Raw genomic sequence first — 21,552 nt, forward strand, 5'->3', positions numbered from 1 at the left:
GTGAAATGCTTCTGCACGTATCGAGATCCATTTGGATCTTGAATCGGGGATCGATGCTTACCAAGTCCACATCAAGTAGGCTGAAAAAAAAAGTAAACCAAAGATAAGTACAAAGGAAAACTGGTATATCAGTGAAGACTATGTTCTTACCTACACCAGCATTGTCGTCGACGATAATGGTTTTGGGTGGGAGATAATGTCTCGGGCTGATTTTTTATAATGGGGCATGTGCAGTGTAGGGCTCTATTGAATGGAAAATGCATCAACCTTAGGAATGCGCGGTGTGCGTTGGCTTGATCAGTGACGTGCAGTGGTAGCATGGCATGCGATAGGCAACGATATCGCTGTTAGTGTATCATTGTATGGCAGCATAGACATGGAGCATTGTTTGGTTAAACAATGCCAAGAGATCAGAGGATGTTGCCTTTGAAGATTTGGTTAAGGACTTCTCGGCTTGCAGGATGTCCCATGCGTAGCGGTTGGACGCACGGGGATGCATGTGGGTTAAGGCTAATTCCTCCAGGGATCACTTTAGGTGATTCCAACCGAGTATGGTGACTCAGGGCTAGGTGAGTGAATGCCTAGGCACCAACGAATGAGTCTGGGTGGTGCTCTTCGCTTTGGTGTTCAATAATCAATTGATCATCGGACTCGGGGCCGTAAGGTCGTGTTCATTCAGTGAAAAGGTTTTGTTGTGTCGTGCGCATGAAGTCGTAATACGCTCTATGACATGCAAGGTTAAGGTAAGTTTGTGTCCATTTCGAAAGTGATAGTTGGTATGTGACGATTATGCACTAAGCAACATAGACTACATGGAATGCGTATTTGGAAATGCGCTTGATCAGCTTTTGCTAGGCAGCTGCACACTGGGTGGTGCGCAAGGCCAATGAAAATGATTAAGTACATGGAAAGGTGTTGGTACACAGTCTTTGGCCATTAGGCTGGCTAACTTAGGCAACTTGGCGCATCATGGGTTTGCGAAGCATTCTATGCCTATGACAGAGCGATAGAAATGCTTGTGGCAGTAAGGAAAGACCGTCGCGCCCAATTGACTTATTGAAAAAAGTAAACCCGTGACACAAAGGATCCCTTGTATTATAAAGGTTTAATGGTCACAGATAAAATATCCAACGGTTACAAATAAATATTCAATGGTCATGAATAAATGTCTAATAGTTACTAATAAATATTCAACGGTCAACGATCATATAATGGCTAGTTCAAAAACAACTAACTCAATTAAGCATCCAACAATCATATAATGGCTAGCTCATTTAACTGTCAACAAATAATTCCTCTAAAAACCAATTTGGAAAAGTGTACAAAATCAAGGCAAACCAAACATCATAGGTGGCTTGGTCAAGGTTAAGTTTAAGTGAATACTTTATTTTGAGACATAAATCCAACATATATATGTTTTAAAACCCTTTTTAACAATTTATCTTATAGGGGCCGGCTATATGGGCGGCCAATCATCTGATCAGCTGTAAAGCTAAGTGTGGCCTCTCTCTCTCTGCGCCAAAAGAGAAATAGATGGAAGAAAATGTATAGAAAGAATGAATAACTTTACCCTGCAAGATATGATGCATACAACACATGATGCTTGTTACCAACAGCATGAACAATACGAATGTAAAATTAATGAATAACTTAAGCCACACTATATGTGCTGTTGCAAGACCTTCCAGACTTCCTCCATATCGGGCCTACGCTTCCTCTCCATCTCACAGCACTGCAGTCCCAATTTTGCCAGCTGATTTGCCTCATTGGTGGGCCAGTTTCCAGCATCTTGATCTAAGATTTTAGGCAATGTTTGGTTCTTCATGGCATTCTCGACTTCCTTAGGCAACCCGAGTGCAGGTTTCGCAGTAAGTAATTGCAAAATGATGATCCCGAATGCATAAACATCAGCCTTGAATGTCAATTCCCCAGACATCATGAACTGAGGGTCCATGTATGCCCTAGTGCCTTTAGGATTGGTGAGCCTACAAACAGTATCTGCGGATTCTCTCTGAGCTTTAGGGAGGAACCGGCAGATCCCAAAGTCCGAAATCTTGGCATTGTCATTAGCATCCAGAAGGATGTTGGCAGGTTTCATGTCACCATGGACTACCCTGTTGGAATGAAGGAAGAGGAGGCCTAAGCAAACATCTGCAGCTATCTGAAGTCTGACCTTCCACCACAATGGCCGCCCTTCAGCATTGGGGAAGAGCCTATCCTCGAGACTGCCATTCGCTAAGTGCTCGTAGACCAGACAACGATTTTCCAAGCAAGCTCCGATCAATGTAACAAGGAGTGGATGTCTCAAACTTGTCAAAACAAGTATCTGAATTGGTTTAAGACAACAACATTATTATCATCAATTATTAATCATAGCCACATGGGGGCAGTTTATTTTTGACTGAGCAGCTAAAGTCCTTACAGAAACAGGCTGCTTCATTTGTAGGTGTTAACTAACATGAATTCCATGGTGTGACAAGGTGAGGGATGGTTTTATTCGAAAACAAGCTTCCGGTGCATTTTGTGGATCAAAGCTCATTAGTAAGGATCTTCAGGAAGGAAAATGATTGTCTTACAGAAATTTTATAGAAGACCTCAACTTTGATTCACAGCACCACCTGTCAAGGTATGCAAAGACTCCTTTATTTTCTACTCTTTTTTGTTAGCATTGAATTCAGTACTTGATTTTATATGCTATCAATCAGTCATGTCATTACTCTTTAGAAAATTGTGGTCGGTCTCTCCACATCATCTTCCATTTGAATGAAAAGTCTGGTAAATTACTTCATGAGGGTGCAACTGTCTTGATAGGTCAATAATGCATTTTTTTGTGTTTGTCATTTCCAGTAAGACTAGACTGGAAATATACGTCCGTATCAGAAGGTGGCAAATCCTATTTGGGAATATGAAGGGATGACTATACATGCAGGATGCACCCATGGCAGTTAGATGAGGCCAACTTCTTCACTGATAGATTTAGTACCACAAGTCGACTCATTTCTAGGCGCATTTGTCCTCTAAAATCTCTGAATATCAGTCATGATCTCTAGGGGGTGTTGCGGGACCCACAGTAGCAAAACAAACATTGGGTTTCCTTTCCGCGAGGCAAGGGAGCCCAAAATCAATGCTGGACTCCTTTTCAGCGGTAACGGTTCCCGTTTGGGATCCGATTCCTTTTCAGCAGAAGTTGAGTACGCGGAAGAGGTGCCGCAGCACCCTCTTCCGCGACAAGCAAACGTCCCCTTGTCTACTTATGAGTAGCATATTTACCTCTTGCTGGAATTCAGCCACCCCATGTGTGCTCTCAAGGTTGAGCCTCTTGATGGCAACTGTTGTATAACGGACTTGGCCCTTGTAAACTGCTCCAAAGCCGCCTTCACCAATCTTCTGACTTGGATCGAAATCATGAGTTGCCGTACTTAGCTCGTCGAGCGGGAACTCTATGAAGCTTTGAATGCCTGTTCTGCTCCTCTCGATTTCAAGTGAATGCAAAGCTTCTTGTAATTGTTTGTCTTTAGCTTCTAGATCGCTCTTCGAAACATCAATCTGAGACTGAAGGGAAGCATTCTCCGTTGTAAGCGCTGTGATAGTATACTCCTTCTCTTCCAGGAGATTTTCTATCTTTTGCATTTCTTCCTCTGCTTTCTTTTTCAATTTTTCTGCAGATTTTGCCTGTGGATGGATATAATTTGAGGGAATTGTTTTTTTTAAAGAATAATTTGAAGGAATTATGGAAGTCTTAGATTTCTTGCTATAATTTTGGTTGTAAAATGAGGGAAGCAGAGAACTCTTGCGGTTGGTTTGCTTAATCTAAACGGTTACTGTTACATACACCATGTCAGCAAAGTTAAGAAATAAGCTATAGTAGGGGGACTAATTGATCCCCAAAACAATCAAACTTTCATTGATATCACAACACACACAAAGAGAGAGAAAGTGGGTCTTTCTGAATAGCTGAAAAAGAAAACCTCCTAAATGTGAAACACACTGGGCTAGTCAAGGTCTAGGTCCAAGGCATGTTACATTAATCTATTCGGCATTGGGTTGGATCCAAAATGCACCCTTAAATACATGCATGCAGAATGCATTTTTTTTCCATAAGTTTACCTTGTCATTGGCATCAATGGCACGATTTTCTGCTTCTTGGCGCTTCACCAGCTCGTCGTAGGCCTCCTTTTTTAATGTTTTAGATTCCAACTGGTAGTTTCGCAGCATTTCCCTCAATTTCTCCACCTCTTCCTCCTACAACAGTTGAACACACTCAGCCATGAGAAAACATCAACACATACACACATACACCAGGCGTGGTTGGGTGATCCGTACTCGGGCTACATAAAACACAGAAAATCGCTAATGCATGACTGGATCTGCTCCACACACACACCTGCAATCTCATCCTCTTCTCCTCTTCTGCTTCTGCTGCTCCTTCACCATCATCAACTGTGTCCTCTCGCCAAACTGATGATGTGTCTGAGGAAGTCCCGGCACTACCAGACGCGCAGGAACTGCTGCTGCCCACACTGGGGGGAGTGTGAGCATACTTGGTGCCCGGCAAACTCCTTGAACCTTTTCCCGTGAACCAGTTCAATGGTGACAGGAGAGTTCCCCGGCGGTGTTCTTTCACAGACTGTGATCTCTCCGGCGTGTCGCCGGCAGTGCTTGGCTCGTCTCCGCTGGTGGTGGTGGGAGCGCAGACGTGGTCGCCATTGCAGACGAACCACACACTGCACCACGGTGGCGCCTGAGACTTGACGTGAAGCGCTTTCCTTGAGGTTGGTGCGGCCATGCTCCTGCGTCAGTTTCATGGTCATATGAACCAACAGGTGCATTAGCTGCTTCTTGTTATTGGTGACCATGAACAAGGAAAATCCACAAACAATCGCTGCAGTTTCTCTAAACTCAGTTAACTGGGAGTAGTAGAAGGACAGGATAGATTTGCGGGAAAGCACCAAAAACATTTTTCCGAGTTCCATTGGACCCAATTAAAATATTCAGTAATGTGATCAAGTGTTATAGACTAAAGCAGATATAATCTCTTTTAGAAAGAGAGAGAGAGTTCAGTAGGCTCGTCTAATTCATGGGATATGATTCCCTTACGCATGGAAAGGGCTTCCTTTCGTGAACGGATCCAGTTCAATGTAATTGGAGAGCATATCAGGTCCAAGGTAATTTGGATGCCGTCAATCATCAAAATGAACGGCACCCAAGAACCATCCATTTTTCAATTGCCCTTCATCTAGAAAGTGAACGGCATCCAAAATCTTTGTGGGGCCCATCCTTTTTTACTTTTGCCCCCCCCCCCCCCCCCCCCCCCCCACACACACACACACACACAGTTTCTTCGGTGCCCGAAAGGGGATTCCCTCAGCAGCCTTGCAACAAACGGGCCCTTAGAGTTTCCTCACCTCAATTCCTAGTTCTAGTTCTGGATTGCATTATAAGAAAGGAATAAGCATTTTATTTCTTGTTGCAAAGAGATTCAGGAGTAATGGGCATTTAATATGTCACCTGGTATGCTTTGCTGCTGCTCCCATGACAAGCGTCTGAATACTGTACCGGAAAATCGATTCAATGATTCCATTTTCAACATTGTCCCACTCAAGTATCTCAGCTACTGCTGTGACCTGAAGACCAAGAACTCATGTAATCAGCAAATCACCGTTCAAGGAATGGTTTTCAACTAAAGCCTACCAAGTTCAGATAGAAACCTATGGAATTTAGCTGCTTAGAGTGGCCATAAACTTAGCAACTCAACCTTGGTCTTTCCATGGTAGTATTATCTGATTTGCCAAGCTCATATGTGCTATAATCTATTATTTCCTAGTCTTGATTCTAGTTGATCGGCTAAGTGTTTAGTTCATTTTCTCAATGTATTGACTTAACTTGGCTAACTAATTGTTGAGCATGTCTTGCCTATTCAAACCACTGTGGTTAAAATCAATCCTAATCGGCCGATTCAGCCCTCTTAAAAAATCATCCAGTTTTAGATCCAATCAATATAATAGGCTTTTTACCTTGGATGTTTTTAAAAAATGTATTTATAAAAGTAGAAATAAATAAAAAAAAATCAATCTTTCAAATGTGTTCTGATTTAGAAACTATTTGATTAATTCAATTCAGACCGATTTTGTCACTTTTTTTAGAAACCTATTCACTTACCGATTTTAACAACATTAATGCAAACATCCATAGAGCCAGGGAGGAAGGCTTGACTTGGAGGAATTATGCCACTGTCCCTCCCACACCATGAAAGGTATGGGGTAGGCATTAGTTAAACCTTGCAGGTGACAAGCAGCAAGCTCAACAGAATAAAGACTTTTTGCTGTTTGTGGGAGAGGCCAAAGCCTACCACAAACCTCTTTGGGGTGCGGGGGCGGAGGCCTCACAATATAGACCTATTCTGTTTTGTTATTTTTTCTTTTGTACTGGCTAAGGTTTTATACCCTTGATCACATATATATATATATATATATATATATATATATATATATATATATATATAGATAGAGAGAGAGAGAGAGAGAGAGAGAGAGAGAGAGAGAGAGAGAGAGAGAGAGAGAGAGAGAGAGAGAGACTTTCTTTGGGAGTTGGGATTGAGAGTTTTTTTAGTGTATTGGGCATTAGGGTTTTTAGAGTTATTTATCTTGCCATTGTATTTTCTCGCATCTTGCTAGTGGATCTTTGTTTTTCCTTCGCCTGTGATTGTAGACCCAAGTGCCGAACATGTAAATCTCATGTATTCTCTTGTTTTTTCTTCTCTTTATCTTGCAGTTTGCTTTTGAGGGTTTTCATAACAAAATCACTGAATATAATGAATTCAATATTTTTTTTTTGTAACTAATAAAAAATTGCTGCACTTTACCTGCTCCCTCTTGCAAGCCTGAACGTACTGGTCAATGTATTTATTTGTGTTCTCTTGTTCCCTCTTCCTGTGTTCACCTACTTCTCGAGGATCCAATTTGGAATAATGCAGTTTGCCTCCTCCCACTGCAACCCAAAGGAAAGTCAGTAATTGGAACTCTCGCTCATATTTAACTGATTTGATTAGAATGTTTTGGATCTTGTCATTCTTCCCGTCATTCCGTAGTCATGAAACAGAGATAAGAACATAGTTGCTAGTAAGCAAAGTGTCAAGTGAAAGCTGAGAAGCAAGTGTTAAAAAGTAGTATGAAGTGTGAAGCATGATTCAATTTTTGTAAGCGATGGTAAAAGCGTGTGAGAAGTAAAAAATAAATGAAAAGGAAACAAGAAGAAAACAAGTGAGAAGTTAGAGGAAGTAAAATAAATAAATAATAATATGAAAAAACCCACAAAAAAAAGAAGCAAGAGCAAAATAAGGGGGAAGCGAGTAGAAAGTGAAGGGGAATGAGTGAAGAAATAAGGGCACGTAAGAGGAAAGCGTGTCTTTCACAAATGGAAAGCGAGTTTCCCCCACGCTTCCCCCTTTTTGTGAGAAAGGTGACGGTTCTCACTTCGGAAGCAGTAACTATGGATGAGAGACTCTTAGCAAATTAATCATGGGCTAGAAGAAATTTGTGCATTTCAGGCATCCGCATTAGTACCTAAACTTGGATCTACTTAATGACCAAGTTTAATTCAAACAACAAAAGGCAAAGTAAACATCAAATATGATTTAAGATTTTCAAAAATAAATAATAAAAAAATAATATGCTTTCTGGAAACCAATCATGGTATATCTTTCCATGTTTCCAATAGCTTAACGATCAAAACTTTGTGGACTATCTTCTGCACATAATGAAAATACATCAAAAGCACAAAGCGGCATAATTATAACATGTAAACCAATATCCCTAGCAATAGTGAAAACACACACACATGACATACGCAGCTGCACTGCAATGGCAAGAAAAATGACATAAGTAGCGTGCTATTCCTCATTCAATCGGATGTCTTTCACTCGGCCACAGCAGTTTGGTCGAACCATGATCTTTCGTGGATGGGGTCTCGCCTTTTGGGGCCTTTCTTCCGCGTTGCTTCATTACTTACTGATCTGATGTAAATACTATAATTTCAAGACGATTCCTCTTCATCTTTTTTGCTTTTATACTTAATAAAAAAAATCTTTTTGTCAAAAATTTTCTTTTATACCTAATAATCAAATGAAGAGAAAAGCAAGAAATCCCTTTGGTTGAGTTAAAAAGGATCAGCACATAGATTTGTCCTTTCACCAATTTGCTCTCCTCCATATTCGTAATGGATTCCACATATTTCAGAAAAATATTATAGAATCCAAATCTTTTGCAGATACACAATAATTTTTTTTCACATAAAGATACACAAGAATTATGTCAAAGTAAGCTTAGCCAGTGCAACTAAGTGATCTGAGGGTGATTTTTCCGTCCTTCATAGAAAAAAAAGTTAAGTCAAAGCAAAGTTGATGGATTCATCTTCCATTTAGACTATATATATATATATGTGAGTAATGTGCTGGTTCTGCACCACTTTCTTATTCTGCCCGTTAGGCCCCTTCCAAAAATCATAGTTTTTAGTGTTTTTTCTCACATCTAACACCATAGATGTGATCTATAGGTTTTGTTTAGTGGGAACCGGCTTTTGGATCATCGGAATCTGACTTGTATACAGGTTTTTTCAGTAATCTAACCTCAATGGCTACGAAGGTATCAGTTTTTCCAGGCATATAAAAATATGTTTTTTCATCAAAAAAATATGATTCAAGAGTCAATTCCCATTAAATTGAATATGTTAAACACATCTATCATAAAACGCTTCAAACTATAGCTGCTCATACGTTAAGTGATAAATGATAAGTGCTAAATGGGGCTTTCTATCCTTCTGGTGTGTGTTTTCGCAGTTCTGACCCCATAAATGTGTTGGGCATGGTCGATTTATGAGGAATTCACACTTGGATCATTGTTTTCGATGAAAAAAATGATATTTGGAGCCTAAAAAATTTACAAAGATTTTAGATCATTGATTTTTCGAACCTTATTAAAACCCACACGTGTCGGAATCGAACACTTCAAGAGCTCTTGTGATTTGTGTACTTGATTTATAATCAGATTTGTACAAATCTCAGTATCAAATTTTTGTGATTTGTGCCATAAAATAATGCCCTCTTGGTGTAAATCCATAGTTTGGCTGACGACCAACTGTTTTGAGCCCTCAAAATGCCAAGACTGGTCGGTGGTAAGAAATACAGCATGCTAACCTTATTCGGGTTCATCCCATCCCACCCACCCACCTGATCAGTATTTTTTTTCTTACAAGAAACGGAGAAACCACCTTCGGAGTAAGAGATCTGACCCCGTTGGACTATGCTTACAAAGCCTATATGGTCTTCTCTGACAGCGTAAGACCATAGCGCACTCCTCACTCTCACAGAGTCACCTTGCTTTGGCCATTATGCAGGAGCTGACGCCCACGAGATTTGAACCTAGACTATCCTTCCAACAGCCTAGGCCTCATCCCATTAGGACAAACCCCTTGAAGGCAAGCTGATCATTTTTTCTTGTAAAAAATCATCAAAAGCTTTCAACTAGGGAAGAGTATTATTCCCTTTCTGCCTCGCCTTGGCCTGGTAACCAGTAACTGCATGCACATTTCAAAGTGAAAAGAGGGTTTGTTGGGTGGATCTTATCTCAAACTTGGATTCGATCGAGAATACACGTGTCTCTAGCCCAATATGTTCCTTCTCATGAATCCAAAGAATTTAAATTGAAATATGAATCTTAGGTTCTTGCTTTCGAAGGTACAAAATTTACTATTTGTTTACCTCTACGCTTGAATTCAATATACTACCTTTCTTTTAAGTGTTCTCTCTCTCTCTCTCTCTTTATATATATATATATATATATATATATATATATATATATATATATATATATATATATAGATAGATAGAGAGAGAGAGAGAGAGGGTGCAACAGTGGTCGTCCAATAGTTTGTTTTAAAAGATCCTTATCATGCACCATAATAAAATGATCTAATAGTTTGTTTCTATAAAACTAAGCATCTAGATCACATCAGTACGGTAAAATTTAAGAAAAAATATAAAAAAAAACTATAAAAATCTTAATTCATACTCCAATTCACTTATTTTCAGGTAACATATTTTAGTGGCTATATATATATATATATATATATATATATATATATATAGAGAGAGAGAGAGAGAGAGAGAGAGAGAGAGAGAGAGAGAGAGAGAGAGAGAGAGAGAGAGGGTGCAACAGTGGTCGTCCAATAGTTTGTTTTAAAAGATCTTTATCATGCACCATAATAAAATGATCCAATAGTTTGTTTCTATAAAACGAAGCATCTAGATCACATTAGTATGGTAAAATTTAAGAAAAAATATAAAAAAAACTATAAAAATCTTAATTCATACTCCAATTCACTTATTTTCAGGTAACATATTTTAGTGGCTATATTTATATATATAGTGTTTACTAGACCCGAGAGTTTGGCTTAGTGGGATGGGGCCTAGACTCTTTGATGGGAGGTTCAAATCCCATGGGTGTCACCCTCAAGTAAGCCAAAGCTTGGCAAGGGGTAAGCTCTCAGAGTTTTATGGCGACATGGACAAGTCTTTGCGCTGGGGCTGTTTTTTCGAGTAAAAATTATATATATATATATATATATATATATATATATATATATATATATATATATATATATATATATATATAGTGTTTCCTGCATCAAATGGCTTCGTTTGTTTCACGTCTCCTACATGGGTAATTGACTTTTTCCCATATGGGGCATCTGCATTGTTGCTGAAGAAAAGTGTAGGGAGGGTGAGGCAAAATCCATGGTTCATGTGGTAAGCGGGGTCCTGTGTCAAGCTGAAGGCCCAGGATGGAATCCCTCTGCCACATGGGGCGGCTGTTGTTCTGGTAGGGGTCCGCCTAACCCCAAAAGCTTGCCTTACGAAAAAAAAATCCATGGTTCATTTAATTTGACTGATGGCATGAAAAGCGGTATCACCCCAACCACCATTACACCCAAGATTAAGCTGCTAAAGGACCACCCACAATAGTACCATAAAGGATCGCCATTAGTACCTAGCAGTGGGGTGGGCATGGGTGGCACCCCAAAATTTGAAACCGAAAAAAAAAATATTGTGCCTCCAGCGATATTTCGTAAAGAAACAAAGAATCTGATTTTAACTCTTGTATGCTAATGCCTACCGCTATGTGTGTTTTAATTTGTCTGGTGTGTGACAAACAGAAAATAAGTGTATGTTTACTTTTAATCCAGCAATCTGTTCTGGATATTATCGTCCGTGGTGTGTTGTCATTTAGATGTAGTTTGTTTTAGGTGGCGAGCACTCGCCCAGGACAACAATCAGCAAGTGGTGCTGACACGTTTATGTCTTCCGGTGGCACCGGTATCACATACACCCTAAGCTTCCACCTAATCTGGACCTGCGTCTGTCACTCCCTGAGTTCGAATCTACATTCAACCGGGTTCTGGATTGTGCGTTTTAAGTTTTAGAAGTTGCTTTCCAAAAGCAGCGTAATGTTCTGGTTCCTTGCTGTTTATTTGGGCTGAATGTATGCAAGATTGATCTCAAATGATTTGAGTATATTGTGATAAATATTGTTGATTTTTTTTTACATTGATAACCAATAGATTTCAATATAATTCAAAGACTTATTTAAGTTTTATCTCTTCACCAACGACTATGCCTCCAACCAATTTTTTTTGGCTCCGCCATTGATCCGAATAAATGGATCGTCCTTCAAGACCATAGCATTGTCCCCGAGACCCGAGGTCTGCCTACCCAACGAAAAACTCCTGGCTCCGCCACTGGTACTTAGGGGGGCTCCGGTTCTCTGATAATTAAGAGCAGCTAGTGCAAGTCACCTTGTGTTGGGACGTTGCAGGTTCAAAACCCAATAGTATGGTCGTATAACTGGTAAGGGTCTGCCTAACCCCAGATTGGCTTTCGAAAAAACAAAAAAAAGATCGCCATTACAGGGAGAGCTCATCGACCATGAACAGCACAACGCTAGTACGAACAAGTCGTAATAATACGTCAATAAAGGCACGACTCTTATCATCTCTATGAAGCACCACCGTTGACGTTGAGAAGTGTCTGTAGAAAAAATTACAAAAATACGGCTCACTTTTGACTTATTTATAAACGCGCGTCTGACTTTTTAAGACTTTCTTTGTTAACTAGACGTGTATTCGTAATATCTCAAAAGTTAATCGTGAGTTTATAAATTGTCAGTCTAACTTTTTAAGACTTTCTTTGTTAACTAGATGTGTATTCGTAATATCTCAAAAGTTAATCGTGAGTTTATAAATTGTCAAAAGTGAGCCGTGTTTTTGTAATTTTTTCATGTCGGCAAGCCTGCTGGACCAGGCAGGCATATCCTGTCTACTGGTATGGTCATGAACAGTTTTGTGATATCGTATCGGCGATTCGACATGAAATTGATACAAAACGAGCTGAATCGGCATGTCTTTTAAATATTTTTTTGAAAAGGTGTTTAAATTGATGTTGGTTAAAAATTGGCCGATTCAGCTCGATGCTAAACCGGAATAGCAATCCTGAATTGTTTTGAAAATCGATTCGGAGTCCGATACAAAAAATTTGACAGCATTGGCCATCACTAATCGCCGTGCTGAATCCATCCCTAATGAGACAAAACCCCACAATAAATCTCATAGCAATCTGTTTTTCAGAAAAATATATGGAATCTAATAAAAAGAAAAATATATTAGTTAAAAGAGGTTGGGGTAGGCTTAGGAAGACATGAATGGAAATAATAAGAAAGGATATGGATGCTTTGAACCTCACAAAAGACATGGCATTGGATAAAAATGATTGGAGGAGAAGGATTCATGTTGAAGACCCAAAATGATTTTCTTTTTTGGTTCATATCGCCGACCCCAAATGTTTTGGGGGTGAAGGCGTAGTAGTAGTTGTTGTTGCGAAGAGAAACATGAAAATAAGAAAAGCAAAGGATTGTGCGTGTTCCTGACCGCCATGTTTTCAATTCGCGGGGGGGCCTTTACTTCTAAGCCCGTGACAGTTCGCAATAAAAGAGTGATCTTCTCATAATATCAAACGCTGTTTGTAGCCAGGAACTAAATCAGATTAATATAAGAAAACGAAATTAAATTGATGGGATATATACATTTGGACTTTTAAATCTCTAATTAGTCATCAAACTATTTATAATTTTCCAGTGAAATAACAGAGATAGAAAGTAAATTAAAAAGATGATTAATTGGTGTGAGGGGGCTTACTTGGTGAGGGCAAAAATTCTGAGGGTTGATGGACGTGTAATATCACGAGCTCTGTCCCCTTGAATTTGCGCAGACACCATTCCAAGTTGGCTTTGTTCTCTGCAAATCGTTTGCTCACCGCTATGTAAACTCTCTTTGCCGCTTCCTTTCTTGCCTCCGCCTGGATCTCACCCTCCTCCATCTCCATCTCTACAGTGTCAGAAAATTAAGAGAGAGAGAGAGATCTCCCTCTCTATTCCTTGTGACCAAGACCAACCATGGCTGGTCACAAGGAATATAGAGAGAGAGAGTCCACACTCTCTCTCTCTCTCATTGGACAAAGTCTGTTGACGCCTGTGAAGATTAGAGGTGTCAACGGATCGAATTTACCCGGACCAAACCCTTTAGGGGCTGGGTATGGTGACAAATAAAAAGATCCGATTAAGACCCGGGTCTGAATTGGAAGGTCCGATTAATACATGGACGCGAGTATAGTTTTTGAAATTTTATAGCCTATCTGAGTTTCGATTAAGACCTGTAGTTTTCCATTAATGTTAAACTGATTAAAAAATATTATTTTATCGGGTATGATCGGAGTCTGGTTTATGTAGTTTTTATGAGATTCGAGTATGGTTTTTCTTATAGTAGACCCAATTAGACTTGGGTCCAGAGTTGATACTATACCCAAAAATCTAATCCAGTCTGGTTTCACCTGGGTCGGAACCAAACCATTCCTGTTGACACGCCCAAGTGATGATGTAGACGTGGATGATTCCTCTCCCCATAATTTTTTCTGTTACCTTGAAGTTGAAGGTAGGGCTGTCAATGGGTCAGGTATGTACCAGGTACCCGAACCGAATTTTCGAGTATGAAGAGAGCCCATCCTAACAATATTCAGTTTGACCTGAACCCGATCCAAGGAATATACAGGACGCGTTTGGGTTATGATTTTTTCTGGGTACCTGTCCCAGCCTGACTTTTTTGTCCGATACTCTACCCAGCTCAGTATTTTATATGTATTTTCAGTAAAAGCAAATTTCTGAAATTGTGCGGATCCAGACTTGAGATTCCATTTTCGTTGACCCAGAAATCGTCCGATACTCAGCCATTTGTTATGTCGGCGGGTTTGAGTATAACCTGATGGGTCGGGTACCCGACCCTATGATAGCCCTAGTTGAAACGATATTAGCCGGGAATGTGGATCCACCAATTGCAAAGCGTTTAGCGTTTGATGAGAATGAAATTGGTGGGAAACTAAATTCTCATCAGTAGAGGTTCCTAAGAATCTAAGTGTCATGAGCGGCGAGCCCACCAATTTTCAAGAAGTCCAACCAACTATTACATCTCTATCCCTGGTAATTAACTCTAAATACCATTAAAAAGGCTAAAAAGTCTGTTATTATTTTTTTGAAAAACTAATGAAACAGTGACACAATTCTACAACTTTCCATGCTTTACGCAAACAAGAGAAACGTGATATCCAAACACATTTTAAATCATGTATTTGCATACGAGAATTGTTTAATTTTATTATATAGCATGTAACGTTTGGTTATACGGATGGGAAAAGCGTGTTGGTAGGCTTTTTCCCGTCTCCTTTCTCTCTTCACACAAAGTCAAAGTCAAGGTCGTCAATCCAATAGCTGGCTTCTCTCAACCCTTTGCTCCAAGTAAAATTGTAAAAGATTGTCTTGACTTAGTCATGGCCAATGGATCCAAATGGGCATGGAGAGTCAGGCTCATGTAAGTTCTACTAGAGCCTATTAGGCATAGCCAAAGGCCCTCGCGTGCCCCTAGCTAGACTGACCCAGCTTTAGGGTTTGAGCTAATCCTCGGGTCTTATTGGACCAAGACCCAAGATGCAAACCAATGTACATGTGTTACTAGGTCTAGCTTTCGCGATTGTTGATAAAGGTTCTTGTCCCTCCAATTCAATTCAAACTAGCTTTGTAATGTGTGAGTGTGAGGTTCAACTTGAGCTTAACCTCTCTTTAGTTTAAGAAATCAATGCCCCAAAATTATAATATAAAAATACATAATTTGTTTTAATTAAAGCATTGATTCTGGTACATAATGACGTAATGGGCTAAACAATGGTTATGCTCCAACCGCACTAAGTACTAGACGACTCGCCTAAGCGCAAGCCTGAGCATGTTTTAACCTCATAGTACTAGGTTCAATTTTGAATCAATAAAGACAATCGATTTGACTATATTAAATAAAAAAACTTATTTAATAAACAACAAAAATATCATTTTACTTTTGATTAAAATCTTAAGCTAGTTACAAATAGTCAAACACATCACCATTCATCCATAAATTAATTTAAATAATTAAATTGCTTATACAAACAATCTTAAATTTAATAATCAGTTAATTAAAATATTGTCCTCGAGATTCAAATACTTGGTTCACATGGCACCACTTAAGCATCTCACAATCACTCCAACTTGTTTACTCATTACCTATATTTGTATAAAATGTAGGGGTCAGACTTCAACGACTCTTAGTAAGATAACACTGTAACCATGCATGCATATATGAAATTAAGAATGCATGGCATCAAATATCATTAAAAACATGCATCTTGCACATAACCAATACAAGATATTAAACTAAACATGCACAACCAATGCTTTTATGCAAGATATCACAAAATAAGAATAATGAATATAAATTATTCGGGCATGTTTTCACACAAGTTTTACCGAATAAATGTATTCAAGGGTAAGGTTATTGTTTCTCTTTTTACCATTCTTAAGGGTACTCGCAAGCCACTGTCATGAATAAGAAGAGACCACTCAGGTGCTTATTATTCTATTTAATTTAAATTTCTATGAGTGACTTATTGAGATAGATCCAATGAGGGTCGTTCAATGTCGAGAGAAATCTCAATAGTGGTCACTAAACAAACATAATACATTATAAACCTCAGCAGAAGATATAGACATATTGCCTATGACAAGTATTGGTAGTTCGGACCTCCTACCACCTGTAGACTGGAGATCAGGTGAGCCATAATACCACAATACTTTCACTAAACAGATATTGGGTCACACAGAAGTTTGTACTAAGTTTGAGATTTTCAGTAACATATACCTTTGCATGGTATACCCAGAATCTCCAAAAATTATAACTACCTTTATCAAGATTATAGGTCAATATGGCTTATTCGCATGGATAGCCCATTAATGCATTCAGCATGTCCTAGTTTTCTTTTGAAACCAATGCTCAACATGCTTTCATGAATACACATGTGCATATATAAAACTTTTATAATTACATGCACAAATACAATAACTGATATACTCATATTGACATTGAAAATTACAGGTCAAACATATATTCATTTGTGCACACACAACACCACATTGGTTCTTTAAATCATAATTGCATTCATCAACATGTGCATACATGTATTTTTTATGTCTTGCAGCATGACCGTGATAAGTATATGCAACATATTCAATTTGTGCATTCGTAGCACTAAATCGATTCTTTGAACCTTAAGTTCTTTCATGAGCATTCACATGTGCAAGCATTCACATAACATCAACATATATCATTATGATGCATATTATGACATTAAATTGACTATCATAAACTTATGCTGCAAGTAATATAAAGTTGCATATAATGTTATTAAACAAACACATTAACTAGGCACACAATTCACTTTAACATTGTATATAAATTTTATAACATATACATTAGCACACGATTCCAATTAAAAGTGTAATTGTATAGCTTCATTAGGTCCACACACAATACTCTAATGGTGTGTGTGTTTCTACGGTCCAGCTCTATGACCTATACATGTCAAACTAGTTCATTTTCTAAAATCATAACATATATGCAAACAAAAGTTTCAATTCAAAACTGCAAAGGCAAAATTTATATGTCAATATAAATTTTGTTATGGATAAAATACAATGAATTTAAATCTACATTTTTTATAGTAGATGCACAAGTGTGTTAGCTATCTACAGGAGTCGAATCTCATTCCGGATCAGGAAGTAATAAATATTTTACTAAAATTGATTTTTTGTTCAAAGAACATACCTGTCTGGTTTGGCTTTATTGAAGAACTATCAACCAATGAATTTATACAATGAAATAAATTCTATAAATTTTATTGTAGTTAGCTGAGTGTATTTGACAAAATCTTCAAAAGAAATCAAGTCTAAACTCCATTTGAGAATTAAAATTCATACACTATACTCTATTCTTGTTTTAGAACAAACTGTTCCAAAAATTTTGGTTTTCATAATAAACTTTCATGATTTTTAATCATCCAACCGTAAAAAATCTATGCATAAATTTTTTATCGTGTGTTCTTCATTGTATAAACTAACATACATAAAAATATTAACCATACACATCAAACAATTTGAGAGAAATAAAATCAACAAAAATGTGCAACAACAATCCGAATCTCAAACGAACCCAAACTTTTTTTGAGATTGTACTTGTCTAAAATACACCTTTAAAATTTAAGAATTTTAGATTCACCATTTTAGAGAACTATGAATATATTTCAGACTAATCAAAATAGAATTCACCGGACAAAATGTATTTTTAACAAGTACACGAAAAATTCTATGTTTTTCATAAAGAAAGCACCATATTCATGCATTTCATGATTTGATTTCAATATAAATGTGTCATACAGTTGCATGTACACATCCTAGCATTTTGAATTCATAAAGATTAAATACATAATATAAAACACATGCAAGATCTAATGTATTTTTATAAGAAAACCTAATTTTCTTAAAAGAAATCAATTTTACATAAATGAATCAAATTTTTAAATTTTTTAAATAGTCATGAATCAATTAATATCAGATTTACATAAACCTCACTTAATACATAACATTCATAAGTAAATCTAACACACAACATATAACATGCATCACATAAAATAAAATTTCAAAGAATCAAACCAGTTTATGCTATTACATCAAAATGATTTTTTTAAAAATGATTAGCTTAATGGATTGAACAACATCATACTCTACATCAATTATGATTGTTATATGCATTTGTATACATTTGAGAATTGAATTCTAGTATGCACATGCTCCTTAACATCATACATACACCTATCTTGAAAGCTAAAAACTGAAAACAAAAACTAAAAAGAGCTTCTTCTCCTTGATGACTACCCTCTTTTTGGCTGCACCACCAACAAAAGATCAATTGCACCAACTCCAGGGCGTGAAATATGGAGGAAGAAAGAAGAAAGAAGAGATAAAACTAGGGTGAGAGAAAGATTACTAATGAAAGCATTAGGAAAATAATGAGAGATAAAAAAAAATATGAAAATAGGGAGGAACGTGAGTTGGGGTCTCCCTTTATAAGCTCTCACATGAGATTCTCAATACCATGTGATTTCTTCCTAAATAAAAACATGAGAAAAGGAGAAGTATACCCAACTTTATATAATAATGACCTCTAAATAGGTCTCTAAATAAAATGGGCATCTAATTAGGTAACCCTAACTATCTAGGATTTCTAGTCAATTAGGCCATTTTTTAATTATTCAAATTAATAATTTAGATGAGGGAGGTGGGGTGTCCCACCTTGGAATCCATCTTACTTAAATAAATTCAAAATAACTTTCTTGTGTGTTTTCAATTTCATTGGCTAATTAACATATTTCTTAATTAGAAAACTAAATTGGTTTTTTGACTTTAATTAAGGTAGATTCTTAGGCTATTAGAAGTTAGGTGAGTATGGGATTCTTAGCCAAGTAGGATGGGTCGGGGGTGTCCTACCCTTAGGATCCTACTTGTCTGATTAAATAAATAAATTAATTAAATTTTTTAATTCAAAATCTTACTAAATATCTAAATTAAATTAGATGTCAATTCTATTTAAGTTAAATCCTTATCCAATCCAAATCCCAATTAACTTTTGTATCCAAATTCAAATTCAATTAAGTTCTAAATTTAGATTCACATTTAATTAAATTTAAATTCAATTAAACTCTAAATTTAAATTCACACTTAATAAAATTCAAATTCAATTTAATACCAAATTCAAATTCTTGTGTAATTCAAAATAAATTTACATTTAAATTAAATCTTAAATAAAATTCAACTCAAATTAAATCTCAAATGAAATTTAACTCCAAATTGAAATTAACTCTCAAATGAAATTCAAATTAAATTGAGAGCCAATTAAATTCTAATTTAAATAAAAATTTTACCCACAATTGAGACATAAAATTTATCTTTATTCATTCAATATTTGTAAAAAAATACGGAGGTATTACACTTAAACTGTATTTAGGCCATGTTTGGAAACTAATAGCTGGGATGAGAAGTGGCAAGGGCAACTACCTCCCCTAGAGGTGGTAGTTGTCAATTCTATGCTTTAGTGTAAATACAGTGCCACTTCTCAGCCCAAATGCATTTACTCCCATCCCAGCTACCAGTTTTCAAACAGCCACCCAAGTTGTAGTTTGACCAACTGTTTGCCAAATGCATTAACTCCTATCCCGGATTCAAGATTCTGCACAGGGCCTTAGTTTAAGAAATCAAGCTCCAACCTGAGCTTAAGCTCTTTAAGCTCTATTTTTTCTTTTTTCTTTTAATTAGTATTCGAGGTTATGTATTCAAAATTCACAGAATGAGTAGTACACAGCAAAATTTTGTTGCAAATGTGAAGGTTCAACTCTCATCTTCTTTTTCTTTCGACACCGCCAGTTGGTAAAACTCTCATGCTCACCGGCGAGCCTACCCAGCTTCAACCTTAAGGCAAGAGACACCACCTGTGGGTTTCGAACTTAAAAAGTCCCATCAACATGGTGGCATTCACTAGTCGTCCTTACCAGATGAATGGAGTCCTTGTCGGCTTTCAACTCTCATCTCCTTTGTTATGACAAACTATAAAAAATATACTTAATTTTTTGAATTTTGCAGTTTCGAGCAGTTTCTTCACTCAAGCGATGAACCTCATCAACTGGGCCGACCTAGACCATTAAACTCAAGCCCATACCACAATAAATTGAGGGGAGTGAATTTCTCTCTCTCATAAAAAAAATAGTGATATTAAAAAAAATAAAATTTTGAAAATATTCAGATTTATTATTTTCCAAATATATATCAAAACAAAATGACAATAGTTTTCAAAAATATCGCCGAAATCTGTGACAGTTGTGGACTTCAGCTGTCATGACTCGCGACCAACCTGCTAGACTTAGGGCCGACTAAGCTTAGTTAGGGTCACCGAGTCAAACTTTTGACCCCTCAAATCGGCAGCCTTTATCTGCTACCTCTGGTTCAGCAATCAATATTTGTTGACCCAAGTGAGGGTGAGCCCACAAGTTTAATATGGTCAACAGTCAAGCAACTCACAAAGGCTTTACCATTTTAGTCAAAGGCCGTTTTCCTTGACTAACAAGTGATTTTGACCTTTCAAAGTTCAAGACCACCAACCACCTGTGTGTGCATAGGTTCGGTTAAGAGATCGAACTCACACAAGCACGCAAACACCAAGGGAACACAGTTTTAACATGGTTCGGTCAAGGAGACCTACGTCCACGATTCCTCTCTCTCTCTCACACACATTATCGTGAGATAGAGGGTCTTATTCATATAGAAGCACGTACATTGGAGGTCAGCTAGTTGGCTTACTGAAAAGGACTTTGGTTGATGTTTTTACACGAGTATATCTTCGTGATTACACTTGTGTTGGCAATGGGACTCTAGTGGTCTTGGTTTGTCTTGTGAGAGGCTTCTTCCTGGACTCCTTATGGAGTTTGCTACTGATGGAGGCTTCTGGAATGGACCTGGTCTGTTTATGAGAGACGTCTTCCTTGGAGGACTTCTTATGGAGTTTGCTACTCATGGAGGCTTTTGGAACCGGTTCATATGTCTTGACACCCATGGAGTTCACTTTTCCTTTTCCAATGATTTTTTTTTTTTTCAGTTCATCAATGGAGTTCAACTTGGTGGCACAACAGGAGCCATCTCACGGTGAGGATCTCATATTAGGCGATTTTTTCTTAATGGATTTCAAGCAGTTATGATGATTAATAGAACTAATCATCCATCCAAAGAATGAAGCAGTTTCAAACATGAAAACCGAATCATTTCTAACTGTTTTACTCTAGAGGACTGTCCAGTACCACCTTTGTTAACTGACCTCAAAAAGAGTGGCGTCCACATAATGGGAGAGACCACCCATTAACCTGGCCATTCTATAGGCTTCAAGCTGCAGTCCCACAAGTGAAAGGTAAGCACATCGATGAGCTCAATGGAATTTCACGAAAAAACAACTATAATCTTCACATAGACGCGGATGAAAATACACCAATTCAAA

General features: G+C 37.7%; 1 protein-coding gene across 1 annotated transcript; it reads right to left on the reverse strand.

Moving 5' to 3' along the window:
* Positions 1 to 1,491: 1,491 nt before the first annotated feature.
* LOC149818958 (U-box domain-containing protein 33-like) lies at positions 1,492 to 13,554 on the reverse strand. Its single transcript, XM_089985911.1, has 7 exons — positions 13,243 to 13,554; positions 6,863 to 6,987; positions 5,509 to 5,624; positions 4,385 to 4,790; positions 4,108 to 4,242; positions 3,271 to 3,672; positions 1,492 to 2,326 (listed from the first exon to the last, which is right to left on the reverse strand). The coding sequence occupies exons 1-7, from the start codon at positions 13,427 to 13,429 to the stop codon at positions 1,661 to 1,663; spliced, it is 2,037 nt and encodes a 678-aa protein (XP_089842037.1). The 5' UTR covers positions 13,430 to 13,554; the 3' UTR covers positions 1,492 to 1,660.
* Positions 13,555 to 21,552: the final 7,998 nt, after the last annotated feature.

The sequence above is a fragment of the Nuphar pumila genome, chromosome 13, assembly GCF_984573655.1.
Source record: "Nuphar pumila chromosome 13, dmNupPumi1.hap1.1, whole genome shotgun sequence".
NCBI lineage: Eukaryota > Viridiplantae > Streptophyta > Magnoliopsida > Nymphaeales > Nymphaeaceae > Nuphar > Nuphar pumila.

What these genes read in the sequence shown, in the direction of transcription:
- LOC149818958 (XM_089985911.1), bottom strand. Translation starts at nt 13,429, where the DNA reads ATGGAGATGGAGGAGGGTGAGATCCAGGCGGAGGCAAGAAAGGAAGCG. An exon ending in GCAGCAGCAAAGCATACCAG is followed by an intron (nt 4,791 to 5,508) that starts GTGACATATTAA and finishes AAACTGACGCAG; the next exon opens with GAGCATGGCCGCACCAACCT. An exon ending in CCATTGATGCCAATGACAAG is followed by an intron (nt 3,673 to 4,107) that starts GTAAACTTATGG and finishes ATCCATCCACAG; the next exon opens with GCAAAATCTGCAGAAAAATT.